Consider the following 17,834-nt stretch of genomic DNA (forward strand, 5'->3'; position numbering starts at 1 on the left):
GCTGGTGCGGGGATAAAGCACCAGCCCTGGATTCAGGAGAACCTGAGCTCAAATCTGGCTTCAGACACTTGACACTTACTAGCTGTGTGACCCTGGGCAAGTCACTTAACCCTCACTGTCCTGCAAAAAAAGAAAGAAAGAAATGAAATGAAATAGGAAAGAAAAGGAAAGAAAAGGAAACTCTGAGTATTGACAGACACTAAGGAATCTATGAAGTGGAGGTGAGGAGAGAGTGCATTCTGAGTCTGGAGGACAACCAGAGAGAAAGGAAACAAAATGCCGTGTATGAAGAACCATGGGAAATGTGTCAGGGAATAAAATAATATGTACTAAAACTGGAAAGGTATGTTAGGGCCAAGTTATGAAAGGCTTTAAATATCAAACAAAGCAGTTTGTATTTCCTCATTACTAAAGAGCCGCTTCTTGTTCAGTTATATCTGACTCCTCTTCACCCCATTTAGGGGTTTTGTGGCAAAGAGATTAGAGTGGCTTGTCATTTCCTTCTCTATCTCATTTTACAGATGAGGAAACTGAGGCAAACAGGGTCACACTGCTAGTAAGTGTCTGAGGTCAGGTTTGAACTTTGGAAGATGTCTTCCTGACTCCAGGCCTGGCACTCTATCCACTGTACCACCTAACTGTTCCCGGAATCCACTGGAGTTTATCAAGTAGGAGTGGACATCATCAGATTGACACTTTAAGAAAATCATTCTGGCAGCTGTTTAGAAGATAAAATGAAGTGGAAAGAGTCTTGAAGTGGATAGGCCAATAGAGTAAGTTAATCTTAACTCCTAAATGTCCACAACAGCACCTCAAAGTCAACATGTCACTAACTTCAAAGCTGAATTGATTAGGAAGATTTATTCCAGGATGCTTCAATTTCCTTCTCTGGAAAACACAATCTCCCTCCTCAGGAAGGATACCTAGGAAAGAAGGGATGCCAGTCTCTAGTAATGTCCCCTGTGTTCCCATCTCTATCCATCTTCAGACAATACTATATAAATACTATATGTAATACCCATCTTCTGAGATAAAATACAAACTCCATTGTTTGGCATTTGAAACCCATCACAATCTGGCTCTAGCTCCGTATTCCAGCCAAACTGGCCTACTTCCCATCCTTTCAATGCAGCATCCATCTTCTAACTCCATGCCTTTTCACAGGTTCTTCTGAAAGCCTACAATGCTCTTCTTCCTCACCTCCAGCTCGTACAAAACCTTTGGTTCTCTTCCGCTCTCAACTCATATGTCACTTCCCTCAAAAGGCCTTTCCTGATTCGCCTGTTAGTGGTTCTCCTCCAAATTACTTCATATTTCATATGTGCATGGATCTATGGACATGTGGTATCCACCCAATAGAAAAGAACAGGGACCATCTCACTTTTTCCCTACCCCCAGTACATAGGTGATTTGTGTGTAAAGTGCTATAAAAAGGCATCAAGGACATGGATGACTAGAGATGGGCAATAGAAAAGACAGAGACTGAGAATAAATATCTCTACTATCTACAAAATATTAAGGCCTAGACCAGAGGTTCTTAACCTCTCTGCATGTCATAGACCCCATGGGACTCTGATGATACCTAAAGGATCCCTTTTCAGAATGCTTTCAAATATGTGAAGGAGAGGCTAAATTTCAGTTAGAAGTTAGTGAAAATAATGATTGAATTTCTTTCCCCGTCCCCATTTCTTTCCCATAGGCCCACTGAAATCTTTCCAGAAACCCCATGTGGTTCTGTGGACCCCAGGTTAAGAATTCCTGGCCTAGGAAAAAGCTTCCTATGCATTGGGTCAATTTGCCTTTGTATCCCTAGTACATAGCATAGTGTCTGGCACATAGTAAGTGCTTAATAAATGCTTGCTAGTCTTTTTGCAGTCAGAGAGCTTAATTCCCTGCAGTCTCACCACCACCACCACCCCCCCATGATGCATATTCATCCCTCTGCAGCATCCCAATACTTTCACTCCTTCATTCACCAGGTCGATGGATCGAAGATCATGGAGTCATTCACAACATGATGTTTAACACAGAGACGCTCTGGAAGTACACCTTCAAAGACACACAGAAAAAATCGGAGTGGTGGGACAATGGCGTGCTGCCTCTCTGGATCACTGCCCAGAGGCAGGTACTGTCTGAGTCTCTTGGGAACTGCCAGATAGCTCACCTCTTATGTCTGTGGCTAACAGAAAAGGGAACTGGTTGAGGGAGCAGCCATTGAGGACAATCTATTATGTCCCTGTTCCCTTGGGATTGACTCCATTTTGACCCACAATCCCAGGAATAAATCCCAGTTTTGAGGAATAGCCTAGTGAACCTTGCCTCCCATCACTGACCTCACTTCATTCAGTGGACCCAAAGACTAGACTTCAATATGACTGGAGCATTCTGAAACTAATTTATCAATCCGGCCTCAGACACTTGATACTTACGAGCTGTGTGACCCTGGGCAAGTAACTTAACCCTCATTGCCCCCACCAAAAAAACAAACAAACAAACAAACAAACAAAAAGGAACTAATTTATCCTATGCAAATCAACAAATACTTATTGAGTACCTACTATGGACAAGGCCCTGACCTACCTAATGAAGGAACTATAAATATGAATAAGACATGGTTCCTGACCTCAAAGGGCTTTAACTGTGAATCTTAGAATCTGGAAGGAGGGAGGAGGAATACATATATATGTTTGGGTGTGTGTATATGTATGTGTATGTGTATATATTTTATATATATTTAAATGTGTGTGCATGTATTTATATATATATAAATTATTATTATATTATTAATATATATGATCATTAGACTTTTCCTGAAATACACTTAGCTTCACATTATTTGTATATATTTGTATATGTAAGGAAAGAGGGTGGAATGTGGGTCCCACAAGTGTAGTGAAGCTCCACATATAGCAAGGATGTTGTCCTTGTATGTGGTTTAAAGAGAAGTAGAATAGCTATCTCCAGCCTCTCTTCCCCACCAACCTTTCTCCAAAGGAGACCTTCACTCCTCCCAGAGGAGAAGCAAGAGATTGGGGCCAGAGACCACTCTGCTTTCCATAGAGAAAGGGGGTACTAGGCTAGAGGTATATCTATCTCCTCCCTTAAATATTATTAGTCTAGATTGTATGCTCAGATTTTATCTAACTTCTGATTGCTTTGTGGGGAGAAGTGGGACCCCAGCTCTATATCCAAGGCTTGACTCCTTTCCTACCTAATACCACAATCAACATACATAGCAAATAGCAAAGAAGCCCATTTATTCAAATACTAGTAAAATAGTAATCAAAGAAGGTATGTGTCATGGGGAAAGAGGTGTGGGGGTCCTTAGGTATTCCTCTTTAAAGAATTACACCTCTTGAACACAATCCAATTAGAATAAAATGGTCTTTTATTTGGACACTGGAGAAAGTGACTGTGAGAAAATGGGTAGTTGTCTCCTTTCAATGAGGATATAACAATCAAGCATACTCCTGACCTGTTTGTAGGACAAAGGTCTCAGATCCCCTCCTCCCCCTCAGGCTAACAAATCACATGGTTTAAGGAGCCCCATTCTCAATAAAAGGAAGAATAAGGTACACTCCTGAATTATGCCCATATAAGGAAGAGGGATGGGAATACTGCATTCCGATTAGCTAGTTTTTGCTTGTAGATTGTAACCCTTGAGTAATCAGACCACTGATGAAAAAGGGGAGGTTCCATTTGCGTTAAGGACTAGGGTATAAAACAGGGCCTGAGAGCCCCTTTTCTTTGCACCCACTAGCTGCACACTAGGGTGCCTCCTTCTCATGAGAAGAAAATAAAAGAGCCTTTGTCACATCACTGCTGAGTTCCTTAGAATTATTGAGAAGAGGATTTTTTTTGCCTCACAGTGACCAAGAGGGAAATCAAAGACTTCAACTGGAGGGGAGGAGATAGCTTAGCAACTTCATTCTCTAATACATCTTTCTCCTCCACCTTTTTTAGCTTTTATAGAGAATAGATGGGGTGACCATCTGACAAGGGAAAGTTCTCTTTAGGGGGGTGGGGAACTTTCCCTTGTCAGATAGTTACCCCAGGCAGGCTTTGCTTATCTCCCTTGCTTCTTAGGTTTGTCTGTCCTTTAGTTTAGCTTCTCAAGGAGAAAGTTTTCTGAGTTACCTCAGAAAACTTCTGAGGTACCCCAGACCCATATCAGTATGCATAGGAGAATATATACCAGACAATACAAAATGAAATAATGCTCCCATTGAGAGTAAGATAATTCAGCTCAGAAAGGGTACTAGATTTCACCCAAAGAGAAACTACCTGAAGTCCCTTAAGTAGCCAGCTAGGAAGGGGGACATAATAGAGACTGCTCACTCCTCTCAGGGAGGGAAAAAAGTTCAAAAGCATTCCCTCAAAAGGCAAAGGGAAGGCAAAGCTTTTATAGGGGGGATCAGGACTTGAAACCAGAGAGTTACAGTTTTGGGCAGGGATACTGAATAGTTTTCCTGAGCTCTGGGGTCAAAAGTTACAGGCTTTGTGGAGGGGATAATCCTGTCCTCTGGGATTATCTCTATCTCCTGGCTCCAGTCAGGTAGTAGACACACCTGGTTAACAATTGACTTCCTGTTAGCCTGTTATCTGGTAGATTAACCATTTTTCACAGGAAGAACTTCCCAGGCCCTGTCCCAAAGTTATAAATATGACATGATGGGCTTTCTTCATGGTGTAATACAGTGAATACCAAGGCAACAAGCATTTATTAAGTGCTTACCACATGCTAGGCACTGTGCTAAATTCTGGAGATAAAAAGAAAGGTAAACTTGTCCCTACCCTCAAGGAGCTCACAATCTAACAGAGAAAGGAAAGACGATATGCAAACAACTATTTTAAAACAAGATAGTATAAAGGATAAATCATAGATAATCTCAGAAAAAAAGTCACTAGTGTTAAGGGGGACAGGAAAAGGCTTCTTGCAGAAGTAAGAGTTTAACTGAGACTTGAAGGAAGTGAGAAGGCTGAGAGAAAAGGGAGAGAATTCCAGGAGTCAGAGATAGCTGGTGAAAAAGCAGAGTTGGAAGATCAATTGTTTTGTTAAAGGAATAGCAAAAAAGCCAGTGTCCCTAGATCAAAAAGTGGAAGGGAGTAAGTTGTAAGAAGACTGGAAAGGTAGAAAGGGTCCAGATTATGAAGAGCTTTAAAAGCCAAAGAGAGATTTTAAATTTGATCTTGGAGGTGTTGAATATTAAAATATAGTTTTTATTTTTTGTATCTGCCTGTCTCCTACAAAAACCCAAATCAGAGTACTAACCAGATCAGAGAACATGATCTCCACACCTGTCCTTCTACAAACCAGATCAGACAGAGACAGAAAAAATATAATACCAATTTAATATTTTGTCCCAAGAAGAAATATATAACACATGATCATGTGGAGACTCCCCTCCTGAGAAGAGAGCTCAGGGACTCCCCATTTCTGAGGGTACATATGGTTTTTTGTCCACTGATAATAGGGCATTGTCAGTTTCAATAGTATGATACAGAAACAAAAGCAGTTTAACAATTTCAGTTATAACAAACATGGAGGAAATACCAAATAAGATTACAGGATTCAAAAAAAAGGGGTTTGGCAAGGATGAGGATGCCCAGATGTCACCATAAGATAGGGACAGTAAGTCCTGAGGGAAAAGAAGTCACTAGTGTAAGTGGCTAAAATTCTAGCTATACTATCTAAAATCTAATGACTGGTCGCCAATAAATTATAAGCTTTAGCAAGAGTATTTATGTGTTTAAGTATTTATTAAAGAGCATTAGGATAAGAGAGAACGGCAAAAATCTAACTATTTCTAAGAGATCCCTTTATCCAGCCTGCCATGGCAAGGTCAGAAACAAAAAGGACCCAATGCCTCCTGTGAAGCTGGGAACATTACACACACACACACACACACACACACACACATCTCCAAGCTAATTGGCTGGCAGCTTTGATAGACAGCACCCACGAGCAAACATCACTTCCTGACACCAAGGACCTGATCACATGGCTTGCCCTCAGATGCCTTCTCCTCATGGCAGAGCTTTCCTACAGTTACTCTCTAGCAGGTGGCATCACTCCAATCGTTACACTAGATAGGGTCTTTTATCTGCTAGCTATCTGGGTTCAGATTTGGAGTTCAGTTGAAGGACATTTTGGTTCCAATTAATCCTATTAATCCAGGCTTTCATAAAAAATACTTTTGGATAAGAAGGTACATCCATCAAATCGAGGTGATTCATATATTCATATTAACAGAGGTAAAGAGAGCCACTGGATTTTACTCAATAGGTGAATGACACAATCAGGCTTGAACTTTAAGATCACTTTTACAACCAAATGGAGGGTGGAATGGAGTAGGGAGAGTCTTGAGGCAGGGTGACCAACCAGAAGGCCAAGCATGAAGTACTGCCCCAGAGTGGTAGCAGCATCAGAAGATGAGGATGTATAGGAGAGATGTTGCTAAAGTAGAATCAAAAGCAGATTCTCAGAAGAACCAGATTCTGTTCTTGACTACCACTCTCACAAACTCTGTGGCCTTAAGTAAGATACCTCATCCCTTTCTTCTTCCATTTCCTTATATATAAAATGAGCTGATGGGACCAGAAGACTGATAGCACGTTCCAGCTCTAGCATTCTTCAACCCTCTGGACTTTTAAGTGAGACTTCAATATTTTTCCTTAGTTTACGGTTCAAATCCTTTGGCTTCTCTGTTCTCTTACTCTGGCATTATTCCTTTGCTGTCATTTGTCTTATTCATGGTATTTGTCTTACTGTCATTTGAGGAACTCCAATGGGCTTTTTTTGTTTTCCTTCTGCACATCACTCATACTGAACTTTCTTCCCCTTTGCTGAATTTTCAAGTGGTTGTACAGAGCAGCTAGGTTGACCAGGGGATAAAGTGCTGGCCCTGGAGTCAAGAGGGCCTGAGTTCAAATCTCACCTCAGATATTTACTAGCTGTGTGACCCTGGGCAAGTCACTTAACCCCAATTGCCTTAAACATCTGGGGCCATCTCCAGTCATCCTGATGTATATCTTGCCACTGGACCCAGATGGCTCTGGAGGAGTGAGGTTTTGGTGACTTTGTACAGCCCTCCCTCACTTAAATCCAATTACTGCAAGTCATGATATCATCCTGATGTCATGGTCCTTTTAGAGAAGGACAAATAATAACAAGAAGTGGCTGAGCAGAAAGAGTATCTGGCAGGAGAAGAACAGATTGATGACATGCCATTCATTTGGTAGGTGAATGTCAAATTGTCACATCTTGCTCAACTGTCTATGGACCCTGCAACACAGCCAGGGCACACAACCAGTTCCCTCAGGAGTGAAAGCAAAATCTGCTGCAATTAGCATGAACTAGTGGCCCTGAGTCAATCTCCTCAGAACAGTGAACCTGCATGTCCCAATTTGGCTTTTGAGAGCATGTCCATGTTGTCAGACAAGTTTCCCCCAACCCCCATGGCTGGGCTGAGGGTAGTTTGCATCATTACTATTAGGAAATCTATCCCTTCACAGAGTCTGTTCCAAAGGAGTTTTGTGAGACTGATGCAGTAAACTTTAATATGGCTGAAATATTTTCCCTCAATGAAACTAATGTTGCAGGAGTCTATAAAGATGTTTGGTAATTGATAGGCCCGTGGTGGATGAAGTTTAAATAATGATTGAATCCCCTGACTGCCTTTAGGAGTGGACATCCCATCATTCATAGTCTACAAGTGAATCTATGCTCCAGCAAGACCTTACTAATGGTCAGGTACAAAGAATGAGAGCATTTCATTTGGAGCAGGCCCAGACTTTAAATGAAGGCACAATGAAAAGAATTTGATCCATGGCAGGGATGTTTCACAAAGTTCTAAATTCCTGATCCTCAGAGAAACTCATCCAGCCATGGCTGTAAGACTCAGAAACCATAAAGACATAAAGGAATGTTTCACCTGTGTCCAAAAGATTTATATGGAATGTTAATAGGGGAAAAGGGCAGAAGGGATAAGCTAAGTAATAGAATCATAGCTGATAAGTATCAGTAATAGGATGGCATTAAGTTACTACCAAGGGGGGATTTGAATCATGTGTGAAGTCTGACAGCCAGATTTTCATTTCCTAGTACTAACCAAATCTCCAAGAAAATCCCATCCTAACTCAGTGAACCAGGAAGCAAGAAGGTGCCAACAGCTTCAGCTTGGAAGAATGTTAATGCCTATATAATGCATCTCGATGTTGGCTAAAGCCCTCTCCTTATTGTGAAAAATAAAGGCACTAAAAATAATGAGCTGACCTCTATTTAAAAAAAAAAACAATCTTGGAATCAATCCTTTAGATTTCCTGCTACCCATCCAATTTGAGAAGGCTGAAATGGAGCCAACTCCAGAAAGAGGGGCTGCTAGATGTGGTGAATGGAGTACTGGCCTTGGGGTCAGAAGAGACCTAAATTCAAATCCTACTTCAGACATTTATTAATTGTGTAATCCCAGGCAAGTTATTTAACCTCTGACATGGGAAAATGGGGTAGGGGGTTTGGGGTCCTTAGGAATTCCTCTTTAAAGAATTACACCCTCTTGCACAGAAAAGCAATTAGAATAAGATAGTAGTTTATTTAGGGGCTGGGGAAGGGAAGGGAAACTAAGAGAGAAATCCTTGGATTTCTTCTCATGGGGAGAAAGGTATGGCACAGAGCGTGGGTCTGAGATACCAATCTCCTCAAGCAGGAGACAGGCAGGTACTTTATTATTATTATTATTATCATCATCATCATCATCATCTTGGGGGGGGGTGAGACAATGGGGGTTAAGTGACTTGCCCAGGGTCACACAGCTAATAAGTGACAAGGGTCTGAGGCCAGATTCGAACTCAGGTCCTACTGAATCCAGGGCCGGTGCTCTATCCACTGTGCCACCTAGCTGCCCCATGGCAGGTACTTTTATAGAGTTCTGATGGGGGTGACCACCTGACTGTGGAAAGTTCCCTTAGTGAGGGAGGACCATCCCTCACTGGTGCTGGCTGAAGGAGTTGGGTGAGGGGTGGCTGTAGATCTCTCAAGCCATTTCTCTCCTCAGGACACAAAGGCAGCAGCCACACCCAAACTTATCTCCCCAGGGGTGAGGGAGACTAGAATGAAGGGTGGGGGTCCCTGAGCTAGCTGTGATCAGGTTCCACTTATCTCTTTAGGTATGTCTGTCCTTTGGATTAGTTTCTTAAGGAGAAGGTTCTTTGATGTACCCCAGAGAACTTCTGGGGTGCTCTGGGCCCATAACACCCCTATTGGCTTCATTTCTGCATTATTGAGCTGTTCTTAGACAGACAGACATACATACATACATACATATATAAATAGAAGTGCAGGCATTGCTACGGATCCCTGAAAAGAAGAGGTAGACAAAGTACAAAACCAATATGGAATCCTCTTAATATATTCTTCCTGAATAATTTGACTCTATCAGGAGAGAATGCTGGAGTTTAGGAGTAAACATCAGGAACACTCATTTTAAAATAACAGTACAAAAGGAGGTGGAGGAAGAGGAGAAATAGAATGAGGAGGAAACAAGGGTAAGGGGGGAGGAGGAGGAGGGGTAAAAAAAGAAGAAAAACAAGAACTAGCATTAGTAATCATCATCATAGTTGTTGTCTTCATCATCCAGGGAAAGGTAATTTATATTGAAGGTCACAATACACTATCCATTAACAATTGTAATTTTCCATGCTTATTGCTAATTGGCATGAATAAACTACCCATTAGGTGGCTTTAGAAACTCAAACCACCATATAAATTCTAAGATCAGGAAGCAGTTTCTGTGATACCAGTGCAGGTTATAAAAACTAAAGCATTCAAGTCCCCAAAAGAAAGAATTTAAGTAACCACTGTCGCCATTTTGATTAAAATGAAAATGAGATGTTTTGGAAGCAGGATATCTCATACCAGTAGGCAGGAGACTAACTCAACTAAGGCAATGGGTACAAATAGTTTCCAAATTGCTTTTCTTGCCCTTCCTCAGAACAAGAAAAGTTTTGATTGTGACTGTCAAGTATAGTATTCCACTTTCACTTACTGACCAAATTTTTAAACACCCAATTCCACCTAATACACAATTCCCTCTGCCCAATTTTCCACACTAAGGTATCGTTCTCATTCCCTTCTTCCTCTCAACACTTACCTCACCCTCAGTCCAATGAATGTTTTGGTTTGGGAATATTTTTCAACATTTTCAAATACAAGGTGATGTAGAAAATGTTGCAGAAACCCTATGTCCTTCAAGTTAATTGAGGGTAGCAGGTCGGGGGAGAGAAACAGGGAATGTGACAAGGGAATGTGATCAGACCTGTGATTTAAATTATCAATGTCAGGTACTTGTGGTATAGAAACATACTCCACTGGCCCAGATCAGCAACTCATCTTTCACTGAAAGTCTTAGAGAATCACCAAGGGCATAGATGGTTTGGTTACATGACTTGCTTATTGTCCTGCAGCTACTAGAGATCAGGATCAGGACTTCAACCTAGGCTTCCCTGACTTCAAGGCCATCCCTTTATCCATTCCCACTATACCACACTGCCTCCTCAATCTAATATTCTAGCTAAGACCAAAGAAAATTGCTCCTCTCCAAAAAAAAAAAAAAAAGAGTTGAAGTAATTGCTTTAAATCATTTACATTCAGGTGCAGTATTGGAATGATCAGTGTATATCATGGAAGAAATTTGTGCTATGCCTTTGTTTATCACTGAAAAATCAAATGTTTAATTATCTCTTTTTTGGACAAGATGGGAAATTTCATTAGCATAGGTGCCCCTGAGGAAGAAACTCCTTCAACCTGTATGGATCAAGATCTCCCCTGTAACTTCAGTATCTTAAGAGAGTTTATTTGGGACACTGAGAGATTAAGTGATTTACCTAGGGTCACCCTTGTTTTCCGGACATCTCCCAACTCTGGGAATTTTCACTGGCTGTCACTCATGCTTGGAACTCTCTCCCTTCTCATCTCTGCCTCCTGGCTTCCCTAGCTTTAAGTATCAGCAAAAATCCCAGTCCTCCTTAATCTTAATGCCTTCCCTCTGAGGCCACCTCCAATTATCCTTTCCATATCTTTTTGATACATAGTTGTTTGCATGTTATCTTCCCTATTAGACAATCAGTTCCTTAAGAGTAGAAACTTGTTTTTTCCTTTCTTTGTATCCATGGTACTTAGCAGAATGCCTGGCATAGTAAATTCTTAATAAGTTCTCTTCTAATGGCTACTGTAGGCACTTAGATTTAGTCATTTTCATAGTTCCATCATTCTGAAGCTACATTTGTCATTATTATTGTTATTATTGTTGTTGTTGTTGTTTTTGGCTGGGCAATGAGGGTTTAAGTGACTTGCCCAGGGTCACACAGCTAGTAAGTGTTAAGTGTCTGAGTCCAGATCTGAACTCAGGTCCTACTGAATCCAGGGCTGATACTTTATCCACTGAGCCACCTAGCTTCTATTATTATTATTATTAACCAAAAGAGCCAAAGAAAGTCAAAGCTATAGTCACAGTATATGGCCTCAGTGAATTTAGTACAAGGTAGTGTTCTGAAACAGAAATTAGAGGTCTTAAAGAGTGGTTGGTCATATTCAGAGGAGCCATAGATAGATAGATACCTAAACTCGGGGTCTTAAATATAAAAAAGATCTTTGTGACAGAGATACGAGAAATAAGAATGAATGACTGTAAGAAATAGTAGTATTATGAAAAACAGGACAGGGAGCTCTCTGTCTAACATGGGTCAAATGCAATTCTGCCTAAAAGCAAGAAGAGTAATGAGATGACCTGTTCAGTACCCCTCCCACATGAGAACTTGGTGAAACCTAAAGTAAGATTTCATGGCTTGGTTAGTCAGAAGACCAACCAAACTCTTGCAATGTGTATGTTGTAAATAGCCTAGGAAGGGTTAAAGAATAGAAGCACCATATAGTCATATTCCATCTACAACTTGTCTGTGAGTCCAGTTGTGGACATTATCCCAAGGGATGTTCCTAATGATGCCCAAGTTTGTTTTAGGCTTACAACATGCTTGCATATTAGGCAAGTTTATAGTGAAGGACTAATAACTTATATTTTGCTTCTTTAGAATATGACATTAGGGGCAGCTAGATGGCACAGTGGATAGAGCACCAGCCCTGGATTCAGAAGGACCTGAATTCAAATCTGGCCTCAGACACTTGACACATACTAGCTGTGTGACCCTGGGCAAGTCACTTAACCCCAATTGCCTCACAAAAAAAAAGAAAGAAAGAAAGAAAGAAAAGAATATGGCATTTTAAAAAAACAACACTTCTTTTAAATCATGTTCAAAACTCATCTCCTCTGATTTATAGGGAAGAAAAACTGCTTCGTTCCACTTTCCAGGGGGAGGTGCAAACTACAGTGGGGAGGCTGTGCAGAGGTCTCTTTTGGAGTCCATTACCCATCCTGATAGCAATGAGACTGAATGGAGGGAAAATATTGACATTGTCATGAGCTGGTTCACCAAGGAGAATTTTGATTTTGTGACCCTTTATTATGGAGAACCTGACAATGTGGGCCATATGAAAGGCCCTGAAACAGAAAACAGAAGAATTATTATCCAGCAGATTGACAGGACGATTGGTTACCTAGTAGAAGCCATTGAAAAGAATGGCTTGAAGGACAACCTCAATGTCATCATCACATCAGATCATGGAATGACCACAGTGAAGAAGAAGCCGAATGTCACAGAGATCTTGCTGTCGAATTACATTAAATTCAGAGATCTGGTGAAATTTGATATACTGGACTATGGTGGTTTTGGTATGATTCTTCCCAAACCAGGGAAAGAAGAAGACATTTACAATGCATTAAAAAATGCACATCCTAACTTAAAGGTATATAAGAAAGAAGAGTTTCCAGAGCATTTCCATTTTGCCAAACATAGCCGTATTCTACCCATCTTAGTTTATGGTGATCCTGGCTACAACATTAATGGGGTAAGTTAATTCTAAAAATCTCTGGGTTTGGGGGTAAATTGAACTCAACTTTTTTTTAAAAAATTATTAAGGAGCTACCATATGCTAGGCACAAAGATGACTAAGAATGAGTTCTTGATGTCAAAGAATATATTCTGTAATGGGGGAGCAGCCTAGTATAGAGAGGAAATAATATGGTATACTGAAAGGAACAGCTACCTGGAGATGTCCCATAGGCAGCTAGAAATTTGAGCCTGGAACTCAACAGAGAAGAGGTAAGGGCAAGAGATACAAATCTGGAAATCTGTATAGATGCTGATGTTGAAGGAAGAGGCCCAGGGTCAGAAACTTGGGGCAAATCAATCTTCAGACAAAAGATAGGAGCCCTTTGGGCCTCAAAATATGTTTTTCAATTGGCAAATGACAAGTCTTTTTATGAAATTTGACTTGGAGACCCTGAAACTCATGAAACTAGCTTAAAGGAATTCCATTTTTCAATTTTCTATAGGAGTTCAGAAAACTCAATGATGTGCCAATCATAAAGTGAGCTCTCTCTTTATATCCTATCCCTAATTTATAGAACACAACCAACCTCTACTCCTTCACTCTCCAAAAGCAGACTACCTTTAGACCTATGATTCTAAAGTTATTATAATCTCTCAATACTCCAGAGTGCCTTGTATGTAGGAAGCACTTAAAAAATATTTGTTGAACTGAATCAAATTGAATTGAATTGAATTTTTTGGTTCATAGACCTCTTCAAAAGATCAAGAGATCATTTTTCTCACCAGCTTATACTATCAAGTGGGAGGAAAATTACCACCAAATAGCAGTGGTGAAATCTGGGTTTTGCTAAATATTTACTAAATAAAAATTCATGGTCCCAGAACTCCAATTTCATCTCTGTATGGCAATTCCCTCCACTGATGCAATGTCAACTAATTTGTCTTAAAGAGTTACCTGGGGGCAGCTAGGTGGCACAGTGGATAGAGCTCCAGCCCTGGAGTCAGAAGTACCTGAGTTCAAATCCGGCCTCAGACACTTAACACTTACTAGCTGTGTGACCCTGGGCAAGTCATTTAACCCCAATTGCCTCACTAAAAAAAAAAAAAAAAAAGAGTTACCTGTAATAGGTTCCAGTGTGACCCTGGCCAAGTCTCCTGGGCCTCATTTCCTTCGTGTCTGGATGGCATAGTAGACAGGATGCTCTTTGCATCCAAAAGAACTGAATTCAAATCCACCCTCAGACACTTACTAGCTCTGTGACTGGTCAAATCACCTAACATCTTTGTAAAATTAGGGTACTGCATGTTTTGGCTTTCAAAGTTATTTCCAGCTCAGAATTTATGATCTTGTGATTTGCCAATGAGATGATGATGAGATAGATAGACATAGATAGATAGATAGATAGATAGATAGATAGATAGATAGATAGATAGATAGATAGATAGATAGATAGACAGAGATAGTTAGAGATTATTTCCCTAGAGAAAATGTAAACTCTAAAGGGCAGAGATTATTTCATCACTGAATTTCTAGTGTCACAGTGCTTGGCACATAGTAGGGACTTAATAAATTATTGTTGATTGAGTGATGGTGACCCAGTCCATACATGTCAGAGGTAGGGCTTGGGTTCAGGTCTTCTAATGCCAAGATTGGCCCTTTATCCACTATATCACACTGCCTCTCATGCTAATTTGTGCTAGAAACAAAAAGTATGTTAAAACAAAAATATGAGAAGCCAAAATGTGTTGCTAATTTGTATCATTATGTGCATATGTGTGTGTGTCTCTGTGTGTGATGACTATACCCAAATATGATTCTCTGGACCTCAGTTTTCTAATCTGTAACATGAAGGGGTTGGACTAAATAATCTCTAGGATTCCTTCCTGTCCCTATATCTTTGATTCTAAAAGCCAGTGATCCTCTGTAGTAACAACTCATATTTATAAAGTGCTTTACGGTTTGCATTTGAGACTCACAAAAACCCTGGGGTAGAAGGGTTCTGATTTTTTTCATTGTACAGATAAGGAAACTGAGGTTGAGAGGTTATATGATTTCTGAGGTATGTTTTAAACATAGGTCTTCCTAATACAAGTCTATTGTATCTACTGCCCAGTCATCCAGTTACCCTAGCAAAATATTTACTATGTTTACCATGTTTCTGAAATGAAGTATTTCAGACAAGTTTAATTTTACCACCCTTACTGACTCTCCCTTATGCTACAAAGGATCAGTCCCCAGATAACCCAAAGAACTCTCGCCCTTTGAGGTAGATGTAAAGCTAACATTGCAACTGTTTTTTATGGCCTAGGGATGCTCATGCACATGTATGAGGATCGGCTGTTGCCAGGATTGAGAAGACATATAGTGAGGATGTTGCCTTGTAGTGTTAGTGGAATTGTGCTCAGTGTGTTCAATAATACATTCTAGAAGGAACTTTTGAATTCCATAAGTTGTAGTCATTTTAATACTATCCTCGATGATGTGCTGGGTCCATGAAGTCATGATATTCACTGAGACCTGAAGACGTGAAGTGTCTTGCCCAAGGTCACACAGAAAGGAAACAGCAGAGCCAGGATATGAACCCACATGCTCTGACTCCAGATCCAGTTTTCTTTCCACTGTGCCACATAGTAAATATGATTGACCAAAATACTTCAGAAAATACAGTAGTCTGATTAATGTAATTTTCTGATTAGTTCAGGATTAGGCTGAAAGGGTTCTCGATAAAAAGTATTTCTAAAATATATGTTGACTTCTTTGCCTACCTTATGGGATAGTTTTGTTCTTTCTTGAGAACTAAGAATATTATATTGCCTCAAGACCATTAAAAATAACCATTTTCATGTAATGGACTGTAGATATAAAAGTTAAGAGATTGGGTTGAATTCAATTAAATCTTCAACACCAATTTATTTTATTGTGATTTGTTTCTTTTTTTAAATAGTAAAGTACATTTTAAAAGTACAGCTAATTGATAGTACAGGGTTAGTATAGGTTGGTAGGATCTTGGATAATTCAAGTTCTACTGTACAATCTAGAAATCATTCTTGTTTCATAAGAAATAATTTTTTTAATTCCTTTAGCAATAGAGAAAGTCTTTGCAAAGAATACCTTCACCTTCAAGAGCTTTTCAAAAGAATCAACCTTCTTGTGTTTTATACTGAGGCATTCCCCCACAAAGGTCCAAGTTCCTTTTAACAACAATAACAAGCATTTATTAGATGCTTACGGTGTGCCGGGGACAATGCTAGACAGTGGGTGATACAAAGAAAAAAAAACATAATAGTCCCTTCCCTCAAGGAATTTGAATTCTATTGGAACGTGGGAAGGTTCCAAGCAAAAATATCTTATACAAATAAAATTAATTCAAAAGAATACAAGGTAACTTCCAGAAAGAATACATTCATCTACACTGCAAGGAGAGGTCAATTATCAAGGAACTATAGGATAGGAAGAGTTCAAGGGTTAGAGTAGGGGGCAGCTAGGTGGCACAGTGGATAAAACACTGGCCCTGGATTCAGGAGGACCTGAGTTCAAATCCGGCCTCAGAACACTTGACACTTACTAGCTGTGTGACCTTGGACAAGTCACTTAACCCTCATTGCCCTGCAAAATTTAAAAAAAAAAAAAGTTAGAGTAACAAAGATGTTAACACAAAAAGATTACAGACACAAAGCAAGACAAATCAAAGCAGGTTTTTGGCCTTCTCTGAATTGTGAGGACTATGCCTGAAACACTGCTTGCCTATATTTGAGCTGCTTGAGGACTGCTTTTTGTTTGGTCTTTGTAGTACTATGCCTTCCACAGAGTAGTTGCCAAAAAAATAGCCACCAAATAACCTGTGGTTTGGACTGCATAGGTCTAGCTTTTCTGTATTCAGCAAACCAGTTTGTTTGTTTTTTTTTTTACAATGTGCCAGGCATTGTACTTTCTGGACAGTGAAAAATTTATTAATTCCAGTAAGAGATGAACAGTCCACTTACTAGCTGTGTGACATTGGGCAAGTCAATTAACCCCAATTGCCTCACCAAAAAAAAAAAGAAAGAAAGAAAGAAAGAAAGAAAGAAAGAAAGAAAGAAAGAAAGAAAGAAAGAAAGAAAGAAAGAAAGAAAGAAAGAAAGAAGAGATGAACAGTCAGTGTTTTGGTGCTATTGGAAAATTATGGTTTAGATTGCTTGCTAATGGGTGTAAAAAAGAAACAGGGGAAAGCTGAAACAATCAGCATCAATGACTACCCTAAGCAGTGCTTCTTGGCCTTCATATTACAGGAAGCATACTTTATTCCCCTAATCCCCTCTAGCCTTTTCAAATAAACATACATTCTTTACTCTCTATCCCAAAATTATAGACATTTTTGTTTCTTGATCCTAAAAGAGGGATCTTTTTTTCTGGATACCTCTCTGTCATAGAGAGGGGGAAAGTCATTGTAGCTTAAGTTTGCAGAGATCTTATGAGTCTCAGAATTGTAAAGTATTAACAATCGCCACAAATTAAGGAGAATATAATTTCGTTTCATAGAATCCTAATCCCTATTGATTCTTTCCTAGCGGTTTATACTTTACATCAACAAAGGGGATCATGGCTTTGATAATGCAGACATGGACATGAAAACAATATTCAGAGCATTTGGACCAGATTTCAAGAAGAATCATCTGGCAGAGCCTTTTGACAGCATTCACATCTACCCACTGATGTGTAAACTCCTGGGAGTGACACCAGAACCTCACAACGGGTCTCTGACAGTTACACAGGACATGCTTGTGGATACTTTCAATGAGGAGTTAGGTGAGATATAAAACCAGAAGCCAAATGAATCTGCAGGGAATCTACTTTAAAAAAAAAAAATTTAAGCACAATTGTGTTTCCCAATGCTTCCGCAGGATGACAGGGG

The 17,834-nt window shown here is 39.9% G+C and overlaps 1 protein-coding gene across 1 annotated transcript in view; it reads left to right on the top strand.

Annotated features, from left to right (window-relative positions):
* Window positions 1-17,834, top strand: part of LOC122738420 (ectonucleotide pyrophosphatase/phosphodiesterase family member 7-like) — a 50,945-nt gene that overhangs the window by 28,167 nt on the left and 4,944 nt on the right. Inside the window, exons 2-4 of the mRNA XM_043980467.1 lie at window positions 1,980-2,125; window positions 12,332-12,958; window positions 17,491-17,724. Coding sequence (XP_043836402.1) covers window positions 1,980-2,125; window positions 12,332-12,958; window positions 17,491-17,724 — 1,007 coding nt within the window. The remainder of the gene's footprint in view (window positions 1-1,979; window positions 2,126-12,331; window positions 12,959-17,490; window positions 17,725-17,834) is intronic.

Source organism: Dromiciops gliroides, chromosome 1 (genome assembly GCF_019393635.1).
Source record: "Dromiciops gliroides isolate mDroGli1 chromosome 1, mDroGli1.pri, whole genome shotgun sequence".
Classification (NCBI taxonomy): Eukaryota; Metazoa; Chordata; class Mammalia; order Microbiotheria; family Microbiotheriidae; genus Dromiciops; species Dromiciops gliroides.